At 41.3% G+C, this 14529-nt stretch overlaps 1 protein-coding gene across 1 annotated transcript in view; it reads right to left on the bottom strand.

Moving 5' to 3' along the window:
* Positions 1-14529, bottom strand: part of DNAH6 (dynein axonemal heavy chain 6) — a 386479-nt gene that overhangs the window by 85973 nt on the left and 285977 nt on the right. Inside the window, exons 56-57 of the mRNA XM_040324272.1 lie at positions 12621-12746; positions 5796-5960 (exon numbers count right to left, since the gene is read on the bottom strand). Coding sequence (XP_040180206.1) covers positions 5796-5960; positions 12621-12746 — 291 coding nt within the window. The remainder of the gene's footprint in view (positions 1-5795; positions 5961-12620; positions 12747-14529) is intronic.

Raw genomic sequence — 14529 nt, 5'->3', positions numbered from 1 at the left:
GGAAGAAGAAGCCCCCCCTGCTAATTGAGCTAATAACGAAGACAGGCGGGGCATCCGGAGCAGAATAATAAAATATTTTAAAAAGCCTTGTGTTGTGTGTTTACTAAGTTTTACTTTTTGCCTACAGGTGAATGGATAGGGGTACGATGTACCCCATATCCATTCACTTAGGGTGGGGGGCCGGTATCTGGGGGCCCCCTTATTTGAGGGGACTCCCAGATTCCGATAAGCCTCCGCCCGCAGACCCCGACAACCAACGGCAAGGGTTGTCGGGAAGAGGTCCTGTCCTCATCAACATGGGGACAGGGTGCTCTGGGGTGGGGGGGCCCGCAGTGCGCCCCCCTGCCCCAGAGCACCCAACCCCCCCATGTTGAGGGCATGCGGCCTGGCACGGCTCAGGAGGGGGGGGGGCGCTCGCTCGTCCCCACTCCTTTCCTGGCCGGCCGGGTAGCGTGCTTTGGATACGGGTCTGGTATGGATTGTAGGGGGACCCCCTACGTCAATTTTTCGGCGTAGGGGGGGTCCCCTTACAACCCATACCAGACCTAAGGGCCTGGTATGCTCCTGGGGGGGAACCCATGCTGGTTTTGTTTTTACAAATTGCCGTGGAGTTCTCCCTCGGGAAAGCATACCAAATGCCGTCGCTGGAATGGGCTTTTACAAGGTGTGACTAGTTTACACTTTGTAGAACCAGCCCTAATTTTACACTTGCAAAATAACACTTACGGCGCAAAAACGAAGCTGGAAAGCTTTGTGGATCGCCTTAAGTGCTAATTTGCATACTAGAAACGGCATTTCGACTCGAAATGCCCCCAGCGGCGGATGCGGTACTGCATCCTAAGATTCGGCAGTGTAATTCAATTACACATGCCGGATCTTCTGCCTAACTTTGGAAAAAGCCTTTTGAGGATCGTTTCCAAAGTTACACACAGACTGAACAGCAGTTAAGTCGGAGTATCTCTTTTGTGGATCTGGCCCAAAGTGTCTATACTGGTAATACAGGAAACAACTGGTAAATATACCTGAAAATACATGTATAACCGTTGACAACATTGGAAACATGATCAGTGGTGAGCACTGTTACATAGCAACCAATCAGGAATCAGATATTAACTTTCCACATCTTAGAGCATTCTTTCTAGAGTTGATTTTCAGTTCCTATGAATTGCTGCATACCACTAATATACATACTATGTTATTTTAAAACCTGTTCATATACTCAGCCCTAACAAAATTTCTATAAATTCAAGCCTCAGTTGTGCCGATCCCCACTTCTGTCACATGTTTCTGCTCAGTGGTTCTGTTTTGCAGTACAGGTTGTGGGGCTTCTTTGTTCTTTTTTAGATGGTCAAGCCTGATTAAAGCTGCCTTATGCTGCAACTAGAGGAAGCTGTCAGGATAGCCTTTCTTCAAGCTGCTGCAGCCACGGTACACAGGTTTCAGTGGGCCTTGGGCTGATTGATGACATTTACAACAAAAGTAAATCTGTTTTTCACCCCAAACCAATAAGAATGTTTCATTTTAAGGACAAAACCAGAGTATAGGATATGGCCATTATACCTAAATGTGATCAGATTTTCATAAAGAAGTCCCACAGTATGTGAGAGGTATACCATTATGTGTAATAGATGTAGTAGCCAGACTTTAGTTCCATTTTTGTATTGAAAATGACAATACAATGTATAATCTGTTGCTAAAGGCAACACAGTCACTTTTGCATGAGAAATGTTTATAGATAACACAGAAGTCCATATGTGGACTCTTGCGAAAAATGGTTTGGTTTGCATGTAATCTGCTATTTGTCATACCACTGTTACTTAATTTTCACTCTGGGCTCCTATACACAGGTGATCTTTAGTTGTAAAAGAATTACTGTATTTATTGGTGTATAACACTCACTTTTTTTTACCCTGAAAATAGAGGGTAAACTGTGCCTGCGTGTTATACGCAGGGGGCTGTGGATTTTTTTCCCCGAAACTGTCCTTTTAAAGTTAGGGTGCGCGTTATACACCTGTGCGTGTTATACGCCGATAAATATGGTACACAAAACCCTTCACTCTAGTACATAGGGGTGCGCACAGGGTGTGCCAGGTGTGCCTGGGCACACCCTAATGACCCTGTGCTGGGCAGATTCCCCCTGCTACTTGGCTACAGAGAAAAGACCTGGGGAATCTTTGTCCTCAGTCCTTTTCTCTGTCTCAAAAGTGAGACATCAGGGGTCTGTTTAGACCCCTGATATTTCACCTAGGCCCCCATGGAGCTCCTAAAAAATAAATAAAACAATAATAATAATAATATTGTAATAAAACAGAATATATTTAAAAAAATATTAAAATTGTAAAAAAGTAATAATAAAATAGTAGAAAAAATAAAATTACACCAGTCTCTGCCCTTTTGACATCGTCCACTGCTCTACCAACACTGTACATTGCCCTATTACTTTGGGGTGCACACCCTAATGCAATTGGCTGCTCACACCTATGCTCTAGTAATATTATTCACCCTGACTAACATTGGGGTTGATTTACTGAAACTGCAGAGTACTGGTGCAGCTGTGCATGGTAGCCAATCAGCTTCTAATTTCAGCTTGTTTAATTAAGCTTTGACAAAAAAAATGGAAGCTGATTGGTTTCTAGCAGAGCTGCATCAGCTTTTGCACACTTCAGTGTTATTAAAACAACCCCAGGGTCTGCTTGTGACTTGTGCATTGTGCTACAAGATAGCATGTAAATGCAAGTAACCAAGTACTGCATGCTAAGTCTTATAAATAATAACCAATGTGTTTTATGATGAAACTCCTGTAGTATGAGAGCTAGGTCCTTTGTCATTTTCATCAGTGCAAATTGTTTTATGTGTTTGACTGTAGAGCAAATCTTTGAAAATCCCCCTAATAAAAATATAATCGCTTTACATAGCGGAATATTTAGCTGAAATCTATTGCAATTGCCATATACCAGAAGATATTTAATTTATTTTCAAAGATTTTCAGCTACATTAAAATCTTATGAATATTCGTCTATCAGCATGTGTGACTCCACTAAAAAGGTCAGTGCATCTATTCGGGGAAAAATATTAGTTTACAAATATAACAATCTGACAACTCAGTGAGGCAATGGCTGCTGCAGGCTGCTGTAAATACCTATAATCTTCCAAATCAATTATATTTAATAACAGTGACTGGATTATTATACACAAAGCACATCATTGATTTAACAAGCTAGGCTCAAAATGAATTTCAATTCGAGTTTTTTTTATACTTATTTTCACAAATGATATGTACACAGTGTAATGACGGCTGCCTTACTTTTTATGTCTCTTGTGGTAGATAGCCTGCTGGTAGACAATTTACATTTCCAACTTTCTGCAACCAGTTGCATTGTGTTTCCAGCATTAAATAGACATACTGTATGATTTATTGAAAGCAAACCAAGATTCATCTATTGCATTCCAGCCTTCCCTAGCCCTAGTCCTTCTAGTGAGTGTAGCGCCCCCTTACTTTCAGTATGGGCACTACGCTAAAGTTAGTGGGGAATGAGAGAGTTATTTTGCTCCCATTCACAGTTTGTCAAATTTGGGCTGCTGTCATTCCAGAAATGTCCTGTAGGTCAGCCTGCGCTCCAGGGGTGTTGTTTCCACCCCTGGGTGACAGGTGGCGCTGAGAGGGGTTCTGGCAGAGTCACTTATCCCCAGCAGCCAATTAGAGGAGTTTCCCTCGTGGAGCATGCTGGGGAGGGGTATATCTGTGGCAGACGCCATCTTTATTGGTTCCAGGTGCGGCATCCACCTTTAGGGTGCGCGCATTCCAACGGACCCCGGCGATGGCCTTCCTGGCTGGGAGGTCGAATACTACGCGGAGCTCTATATTCCTGAGAGGGGCCCCAGTGACTTGCTGGGTCCCCCGCTTTACTGACAATATCCCAGGCTGGGTGCCGCTCGATTGGGGGGTTGGCTTGAGGAGAACCCAGAGGCAGGTTATCCAACAGAGCTTGAACGAACCATCGGGGATCTGGTGACCGGAATGCTGACAGGTACGCTTTGCTGTCATCCGGTGACCCAAGCTTAAATCTACTGGGAGGATTCGCTCAATTCGTCCATCTAGCTTATACAAAGTAATAGGCCTGTGGCAGAGGCCCTAGAGCTGGGTCTGTGAGAGAGGCCTGTTCCTCCCAGCAATCTAAAGTGACACTTCGGCTGCCAGGCTCGTGGCAGGAGTCTGTCCGGGGGCACTTCACCCACTCTGGCTAGAGTGGCGACGAACTGCAATTTGATACTACTGAGAGCAGGATTGCTCGGTTCATATACAGGCCTGATACTGCAAAGTTCTCCCTCTTGCTTCATCAACCTTTTCTTCCTATTTGATGTTGATGTTGGCCGTGTTGGCCTGGAAATAAAGCATTAGAAAACCTTTATTCATTGTCTGGACATTCGCTCACTACTCTGTTCTCCAACTGCACCCCTAGACAACACTAAGGTAACTTAATACGCCGTTCCCAACAACAAATCAACGGCTCCTGCGGGGGTAGCGCTACATGAGATTTTGGGATTGCTTAATAACCAAAAGCTTGTGATAAGATGCTCTAGGACTATGCAGAAGTGTTTAACCGTAAGAAGGTAAGTAAGACATGGATGAGCGAGCTTGGGCTGAAGGAACTTGATTGTTCTACACAGAGTCCCGACCTCAACCTGATAGAACACCTTTGTGTTGAATTAGAGCAGAGACTGCGAGCCAGGCCTTCTCGTTCACATCAGTGCCTGACCTCACAAATGTGCTTCTGGAAGAATGGTCAAACATTCCCATAGACACACTTCTAAACCTTATGGACAGCCTTCCCAGAAGAGTTGAAGCTGTTATAGCGGCAAAGGATGGGCCAACTCAATATTGAACCCTACGGACTAAGACAGGGATGCCATTATAGTTCATGTGCGTGTAAAGGCAGGTGTCCCAATACTTTTGGTAATATAGTGTATATGACAGTTACCACAGCAGTTCAAGGTGATAATACTATGGCAACAATAAACGACTGGAGTAAGAAACAATAAACGACTGGATTAAGAAAAATAAACCACTGGAGTAAGAAACAAATGCTAATAACAAGTAGTAAGTTCAACACCCCACTTTTTCAATGCTTTACATCTTTTGCCTGGCTAACGGCTCTGTTCGTCTCACTTCATACTCCTTAAGCCCTGTACACACGCTCAGTTTTCTCGGCAGTAAAAAGTCTGCAGAGAAAACCAAGGGGAAAGCCGAGAACCTGGCAGGAAAACTGCCATGGAGCTTTGGCCGGGAATTCCGGCCGTGTGTATGCTCCATTGGCACTACCTCGCAGTGTTTCCCATAGGTAAGTAGTAGATCTGGCGGGAAAAAAACGCTGGGAATCCCTTCTGAAAATGTAAGTTCCCTGGCAGTCATACTGATTCCCTTACCTCAATACTTTAAATCACTGACCTGGAACGAGAATGTAGATGAGGATTTCTGACTTTTTAAATCTGCACACTGTTTCCCGGTCAGTGACATTATTAAAGTCAGTGAGTCAGCATAAACATGTCAGTCTACTAACCTTTCACAAACAGGTCAACAATGGCAGCCCCATTAATTTCATGATAGCATTACTTTAAGTCACTAACTATGCTAAAAACTGTTTTTTGTAAGCCCTGCTTAATTTACCATGACATTGCCTAAATTTTGATAACATATTTTGGTGACTACCTGCAGGACAGTGTTATTACCAACATAATTGCGGATCGTCTCGATTCAGCATCACAGTGATAAATTCGGAATGGCTGTTTTTTCTTACCTCAGGAAGATAATGTGGATTTGGCATTTTAGTCGTCATATAGAACCTAAAGTTCTTGTCATAATCAATGTCAGAGTCTCCGAGGCGAATTAGCATTCTCCCGCCTGACACAAAGGTCTGCTTCAGAAGAATTGGCTCCAGAGCAGGATCTAAGCTTTCCTTCAGCTTTAATTAAAAAACACAGAATCATACAAAGCTCAAGTCACGATTATTGAACACTTTGTGAATTCATGTAGAATATATATCTTTTAAATATGTAAACATTCTAAGTTCAGTTCAGAAAAGTTAATTGTATTATGGAATATTGCTTTCTAATATAATCCCTTAAGTATACATTGTTATATGGTTTTTATGTTATGCATTTGTAATTTCAAAAGTCTCAATACTTATTTCCACATATAGTGTTCACTATATAGATGTGTTTTTTACATGAAAGCCCTCCAGTCATTTGTATGAAATACAATATTTCAGTAAATCAATCAATTCATTTCAGAGTAATGAGTACTGGATTATGTATGTTAAGAGAGTAAACAATCCACAAAACCATATAGTGCAGTTTAAGGAAACGAATTTATGAAATGCTTTTATTAATACATTTTTTGAGAAGATAGCTAGGCTCACACCAACCAACAGGCCTCTATAATTTGCAGTCATCAAAAACACATTTAGCATTTTGTGGTATTTGTTTTTTGCCATTTTAAGAGGGAACGATTTGTGCTGTTGCCAAGCAGATGTGACCAAGCTTGGAATGAACATTGGCTTTGGTCCTCCTTTAGAATTACTAGCATGGAATCACTTAATAACTTACCAGGGCCATATCTCAGTTCCCTTGTGTCCTAGAAAGACAAAAACCCCCTATCATAGGACACTTCACTGAAGGGTGTTAACTGAACTTTTATTCTGTGCTTTAGGCCTGAACTTCTTAATGAAGCCACACTGCAATGCTTTCCAAAAGTAATAGTGAGCTAATAACTTATTTTATTATGTTAAATGCTCTAAAGTTGGTTTTAGTTAGTTTCTTAGTACAGCTTGGAAACACCTTCTGGTTGTTTACTTTAAAATGCTGATATGCTTCAAAATGCTACCAATATTCCCCGGAAAAACACATTTTGAAAATTCAGTTCTCCACAATACTTATAGATACAAAGATGAAACTAGGCTTGTTTTAAAGTGTTTTCACTGCTTGTTTAGAATATGTAAATAATTAGTGTGTATGATCTTGTCACAGGTTCACTTCAAGGTCCATAGTTTGGGATAGGTGCACTTTAAGTTTTACCACAGTTATGTAGTGTGATGCTATATGTTGCTTGATATAAACTGATTTGATTGTTGTTGGTAAATTTATGATTCATAAAGGCATAGAGGAGAGATGATTTAGACTTTAGATTCAGTTAGCTTTTTGGTTTTGCCTTAAAGTGTACTTGCTGCATTGTATCCATATACTCATCTGTAGAAATCTCAGTCTCACCACCATTGTCAGCTTTTGTATTTATTTGATTGAGTTAATAAATAAAAGTAACGTTTTATGACCAAGCGGGTTTATTGTATAATGTGATTAGCACATAACTCTTTCAATAGAGGTTAGTGTAAATTCCCACATAGTGGTTGTAACGGAATGGCCCGTGACACCCAGAGACCTTTGAAGGATGTGGGGTACTCCTGTGCCAGCGTCACTAATGACTCTTGGGTCTAGGGTCACCCTATGCCCCTTTTGGGCATAGGATGGCTGAGAAATGATAATTCATGTATTGCAGGAGATCTGGACATATTACAGGTGATTTCATGCTGACCCCCAATCGGTCAATAAGAGTGTCTACTCCAAGGCTTAAACTGTTGAGATGCTAACTAAGTCTGCTACTCTGGTGATGTGGATTGAAACTGAGAGTCAGCCTGGCTGGCTATTATGGGATGTTAAAGTATCTTGCTGTGATTACATTCATTGTCCATTGTGCTAATTACGTCTGCTCCTAAGACCTTTCATTGTGTGATGCTAATGACACTGTTTGTGTGAAGATGCTATTGATAATAGATATGTGTTGTGAGTTAGCAGTCTAAAGGTCAGACATCTGACTTAAGGAATGTGTATTATGAAGCAGGTGAGAACAGCTTGGCGGAGTCAGGCTGTCTGGATAATGTTTAGTAATTAGCCCATCTGAAGGTGTATTGAAGCCCCATTGTGTGATGCTGGGGGTGGAGAGTTTCATTGTCCCTGTAACTACTGAAACATGCTTTGTAACTGTATAAAAACCTGAGAATTTTCCATTAAAGCAATCATTCATTTTGGAACCAGAAAGAAGAGAGCTGTGTGTCTCATCTTAATTCTGGTAAATGGAATGGGTCGTGCCTGTCGGCTGGATTGTCAGATAAGCTGTCGTGGGGCGATGGAATGGAATATCGTAAATGGTGGTGACCGTTACAGTGGTCCATTTGTATTGTTAGTAATTTGATATTTACAGGCCTTTTGTTATAGATTAGTAAGGTTTACTGGTATATTGGCAGCTTAAAGTGAACCTGGTTTTCAGCTATAGTGCCATATTATATGGGGGAATCACGGAACCAGCTTTGAGGCTCTACCTCCCTCCACTGTCCCCTCCATATTACAGTAAAAATTGGCATGCCACCTTGGAAGCTTAGGTAGATGAATCGCGGGATCTGCTAAAATATTTATTTTCCCATCTGGACTGACAGTATAAAATTCTTCAGGGCCTGGATCTTTCAAATGCCATTTCATATCTAAAAGGACTTTAAGATTACGCATATGCCAGCAAACATCATTGGACTGATTTACTAATGAAGCTGAGAATCTTCACTCACTATATTATGTAAATATCCAGTTCAGTGAAAAGCAGACTCTTGTTATAATCTGCACATGATTGTGCATTCAAAGTAAACAGACTTGACACATGATTGGTATCAATTTACTAAGTGAAGATTCAAATATTCTGTGGTAAATCACCCTCTGTGCAGAAGCAAATGGAAGCAAATAACCATTTGACTAACCCATCTCTGCATTCACAATAACAGTATAGCAACCCTTGGTTAAAAAAAAAAGAAAATACATTTTCTCTCTTAAATGATGGAAAAAGTGACAAATCCACAGATGATACATTTGATAACAAGGTACAATTTATTCTTGTAGTGAAATACTTATTTGAGCTTAACCACAAAATTAAAGTGGCTAGGATTTAACATGTATCAAAATGGTAAGTGAAAAATTACATTTTGTCCCTCCCCGTAACACAAAATGAAGCAATTTACAAAAGTAAACAATACAATAGCAAGTATAAATGCTAATTAAGAAAAGTCTAAGCAGAGCATACTAATTACTCTCATAAGAAGAAAGATCTCTAGAGATCGTCTTCTCTTCTACCAACACTGTCCTGTACGATATGCTTGTTATCCAGGGATTTTACAAGAACCAGCTCAGCAACACATTGGAAAATCAATGTGAAAGAGGAAGTTATGTTTGTCCAAGAACTACCTTGTGAATGACAAGGGCATTGACTGAAAAGAGCCTTTGTACTATTCATTACAAACGCACACAAAATGCTCCCTGAAAGAAGCCTTTGTTTAGTCCATTTATTATAAAAGTCTTCAATGGCAAAAAAATATAGAATAATTCCAACCAAGGAAGATTTGACAATGTATGACACTAGCTAAGCCATTCTAAATGTTATCTCTCCACTTTGCAGATAGGAATATGTCAAAGGCAGTTTCCTATTACCTATAACTGTAAATGGCTTTTGTGTTGAACACAATAAAAAGATTACAGGATTCTTCTTATTGACAAAGATTTGGTTTTCTTTGATGTGGTCATAATTATCAATTGCCATGAGTATTGGTCACCAGTGGTAGAATGTTTTTATGAAACGTTCAGCAGGCAAGATAGTGGTTTGCCTTTTAACCACCTTCCATTTTTGGAAAGAGACCCTGTCACCAGGCTTGTGCTGCCAATTGGAGTAAGAATAAGATCATCCATTTTAAAAACAATCTTCCCATAAGATTATACGTGCATTTGCAATATTTCTAGAGTGTCACTAGAGTGTCACTAAACCCACAAAAGTAAAATCAGTCTTATGTGCAGTAAAGAATGCTTGTTATATTCACTATGGTACCTAAGGGGTTAATCCTGCGCCTTGTGTATAAAGGCTGTTTGATCCTGTCTTCTCTGACCCCCCCTCCCCCTTCTTCCACAGCCTCCAATCCATCTGTTTATAGTACAGAGCCCTAGGGGGCAGTCTGCACATGCTAGTTTGGTGTGTATTGCAAGAGAGGTTTTTTATCTTGCAAGGGTGCATGTATGTAATTAGCACAGGGCCAATCAGCACTGTCCAGATAGAGGGTCGGGGGTCATGCAGCCTCATAGAACAGTCAGAGGAGAATGAAAACTCCTCTTAAAAGCTTTAACCAGTGCTTCGCAAGACACTGATAGAAGTCACAAGACTGCTATCTATTGCTGATTAGAAATGGTCTTTAGCATAAGTTTATATGTACTAAAATTTTATTTCCATGTTCCGTGTACTGTGGGAGAACAGATATAGTGAATGCAGGGTCCTGGGTTTTGTACCACTTTAAGTATGTCATTTACTAGTAAAATCTTCCTTTGTATAGATCAGTGTTTCTCAACTCCAGTCCTCAGGGCGCACCAACAGGTCATGTTTTCAGGATTTCCCTCAGATGAAACAGCTGTGGTAATTACTAAGGCAGTGAAACTGATTAAATCCCCTGTGCAAAATAATGGAAAGCCTGAAAACATGACCTGTTGGGGCGCCTTGAGGACTGGAGTTGAGAAACACTGGTATAGATGTCCAAAAAGCCCTGAAGCCTCGTACACACGACCGAGAAACTCGACGGGCGAAACACATCGTTTTGCTTGTCGAGTTCCTTGTTAGGCTGTCGAGGATCTCAGCAAGCCAAATTTCTCTATTCACGTCGAGGAAAAAGAAGACATGCTCTCTTTTTGGCTCGACGGGATCCTGGACAGTTTCCTCGTCGAAAAGTGTACACACGACCGGTTTCCTCGACAAAAAAAACAAAACAGCAAGTTTCTTGCTGGTTTTTGCCGAGAAACTCGGTCGTGTGTACGAGGCCTGAGATGCTGCTGGGCCCTGGCATCTTGGATGTGATGTCAGAAGACAAATGCCACGTACACACGATCAGAATTTCCAACAACAAATGTTCGATGTGAGCTTGTTGTCGGAAATTCCGACCGTGTGTAGGCTCGGACATTTGCTGTCGGAATTTCCCACAACAAAAATTTGAGAGCTGGTACACAATTCTGACACACAAAATTCCATGCATGCTCGGAATCAAGCAGAAGAGCCGCACTGCCTATTGAACTTAATTTTTCTCGGCTCGTCGCATGTCTTGTACGTCACCGCGTTCATGATGATCGGAATTTCCGACAACATTTGTGTGACCGTGTGTATGCCAAGTATGTGTATGCCAAGACAAGTTTGAGCCAACATCCGTCGGAAAAACATCCACGGTTTTGTTGTCGGAATGTCCGATCGATGGTACACGGCATAAGAGTCAAATTTGCTAGCAAGTTCAAAGGCACATCAGAATTGAATAAAAAATTGTTTATGAAAGGGGGGAAATGCTGCCCCCGTCGACTCTAAGGCCTCGTACACACGACCGTTTTCCTCAACAGAATCCATCAAGAAACTTGGTGGCAGAGCTTTGTTGCCGAGGAAAACGGTCGTGTGTATGTTTTTCATCGAGAAAACTGTCGAGGAACTCGACGAGAAAAAAAGAGAACAAGTTCTCTTTTTCCTCGTCGGGAGTCTCAATTTTCTCGTCGTGTTCCTCGTCGGGCTGGTTTTCAACGAGAAACACGTTCGTGTGTATGCTTAGAAACCCGTGCATGCTCAGAATAAAGTATGAGACGGGAGCGCACCTTCTGTAAAAGTAGCGTTTGTAATGGAGATAGCACATTTGTCACGCTGTAACAGACTGAAAAGTGCAAATCGTCTCCTACTAAACTTTTAGTTAACACGCAGTAACATGAGATTAGCAAAAGCAGCCCCGAGGGTTGTGCCAGTGGAATCGAACTTCCCCTGCCGTCGTATGTGTTGTACGTCACCGCGTTTGAGAACGACGAGATTTGGTCTTGACAGTGTGTACGCAAAGAAAGCTTGTCAAGTTTCTCGACAAGCCTAACAAGGAACTCATCGAGAAAAATTATGTTTCATTTACGAGTTCCTCGGTCATGTGTACGAGGCCTAAGCCTGAGAACTGAGCAATCACATGAATGCTGATTGCTCAATTCTCCTCTTTGACACAGTGAGAAGTGACAGTAAGTCACTCCATTCTGCCCCTCTAGCACTTTCTGAAGCACCAGGCTGGAGAGCGGGTGGGTGCAGCTGGCTTTAGCTCTCAGCTGTGTGCGGAGAGAAGAAACCAACTGTTAAGGTTGCTGGTTGGATCCCAACAATATGGTCAGAATCTTTCCAGAGCCTGAAGCAGATCTGTGATGCCAGACAACAGCAGGCATTAGCCTGGAATCAGATTTTGTGGCACAGGAAAGAACAAGTGAGTGCACTCACCTGTGAGCTTTGGCCATACCTTTGGCCATACCTCTTTTTTAAGATATTACGATTTTCTGTGCTTTTACCTTCCTTTTTGCTAAGTTGATGACAAAGACTCTTTAAGGTAACAGACATCAGTGTAAAAACCTGAATAGTAAATACGATTTTTACAGTAGTCACAAGAATACAGTGCTTATACTCTAGGCGTGTGCCAGTTCATTTTTCCTGAGTGCCCTCACATCTACCATAAAAAAAAATTCAAGACAATATAGCAAATAAAATTAGATCAGCTTACCTCTTCTAATAAAACTGGCAGCCCAAGCCTAATAGCATTCTCCAACGTCCGGAGAAAGCCAGCATCCGTCAGTTTAATGACTTTTAAGCCATTTTTCGTTTCTCTGTTTCTAATCCAGCGATTAGCCTGAGGTATGAAGTTGAAAGCATTACAAAATGGTTGATAATAAGTGTTCATCCCACACTTTTGCTGTAGGAATATGTGTTGCAGTATCAAGCTGCTGGCAAAAAAATGTACTAAAAATGTAAACCAACTTATTACCCAAAGTACAAAGCGGCTCCTGCAGGGGTAGGTCTAGATTTCTTGAAAAAGCCCCTTAGTGTAAAAAAAAAAAAAGTCACAAGAATGCACTTCTGTAATGGACTGGAGCACATTCTTGCAGGATTTTGAGTACACAGAAATACCAGGAGGCAGCAGTGAGGCATGGTGATGTCACCAATGCTTCCTGGAATCCAGAACTGAAGAATTTATATTTTTTTTAAATATTTTTGCAGCTAATTTTGTTTGGGTGGTGGGGAGATAAGAAAGTGGACCTTCTATTTTTCATGGAAGGTCTGCTTTAATCATAGGGCGGCACAGTGGTGTAGTGGGTAGCACTCTCACCTAGCAGTAAAAAGGGTCGCTGGTTCGTATCCCAACCATGACACTACATGCCTGGAGTTTGTATGTTCACCCTGTGCCTGCGTGGGTTTCCACCGGGGACTCTGGTTTCCTCCCACACTCCAAAGACATGCTGGTAGGTTAATTGGCTTCTGTCTAAATTGTCCCTAGTATATGAATGTGAGTTAGGGACCTTATATTGTAAGCTCCTTGAGGGTAGGGACTGATGTGAATGTACAATGTATATGTATAGCGCTGCGTAAATCGACAGGGCTGTATAAGTACTTTAATAATAATCAATGATTTATCGTGGAAAAACAAAAGTGGCGTAGACACAAAAAATCTTCTCTCTTTACAGCTTCTAAAGGGTTCCCTTTACAGCTGTTTAAACAGGGAACCCTTGTCAATGAATATGTATTTATATATAATAATGTATTATGTATAGTTATAATGTCCAGAATACAAGACAGAGATTTGGTAATATTGCCTATTAACAGTTAGTGCTAAATTACAGGTGCTATACGAACAATGGTAACATCAACACTTAAAAAAATGTGTTAGGTATATAGAAAATACAGAAAATAACTTGACCAAATCCACTATCTATTGATCCCAAAGTAGCTATACCTTATAGATCAGCAAACAATACTAGATATAGCTCTAAACATACAGACAACTATATAAAAAAAACACCTATGGGCTCAAATAACACAAAAAATCATGCACACCAAATTGTGTTGGATTTCAAGGTTTGTGGACTAAAATGTACCTTTTGTACACATATTTATATGCATAGGATGTCATTACAGTGTTTAAGGTGGATGTACCCCGTTTTTTGTTTTTGTTTTTTATGTCACAATGTACAGTATAAGATTTCCTATCATCTGTGCCCAGTCTTGCCACACAGTTAATCCAGCTCTGAGCAATCCTCTTTTATTGTTCAGTGAAATAAAATGGACTTGCAGAGAAAAACCTTAGTCCGTTCCGCCCCCTTGCTGTGAATGACAGGTAATTTGCATAGCTCATGCACTAGCCTGGAGACAGGCTATATTTTTTAATTCCCACCCCCACTCCTTTTCTGAAGTCATGTGGTTACTTTTCTGGATTTTGACTGGATGTTAGTGATCATAGCAGAATTCAGTGCAAGGGGAGTGTAGAGGTGGGTGGGGAGTCTACTGACATCACAACTCCACCCACAGAGCTCCAGACAACAGATCCACCCACAGAATCTGCAGTTTTTCAGTTCTTATAAGGCCTTGTACACACGGTCGGACGGTCCGATGAAAACGGTCTGCCGGACCGTTTTCAT

Source organism: Rana temporaria, chromosome 1, assembly GCF_905171775.1.
Source record: "Rana temporaria chromosome 1, aRanTem1.1, whole genome shotgun sequence".
Taxonomy (NCBI): Eukaryota; Metazoa; Chordata; class Amphibia; order Anura; family Ranidae; genus Rana; species Rana temporaria.
The sequence above is the reverse complement of the archived record's forward strand: the minus strand, read 5'-3'. Positions and strand labels throughout refer to the sequence as shown.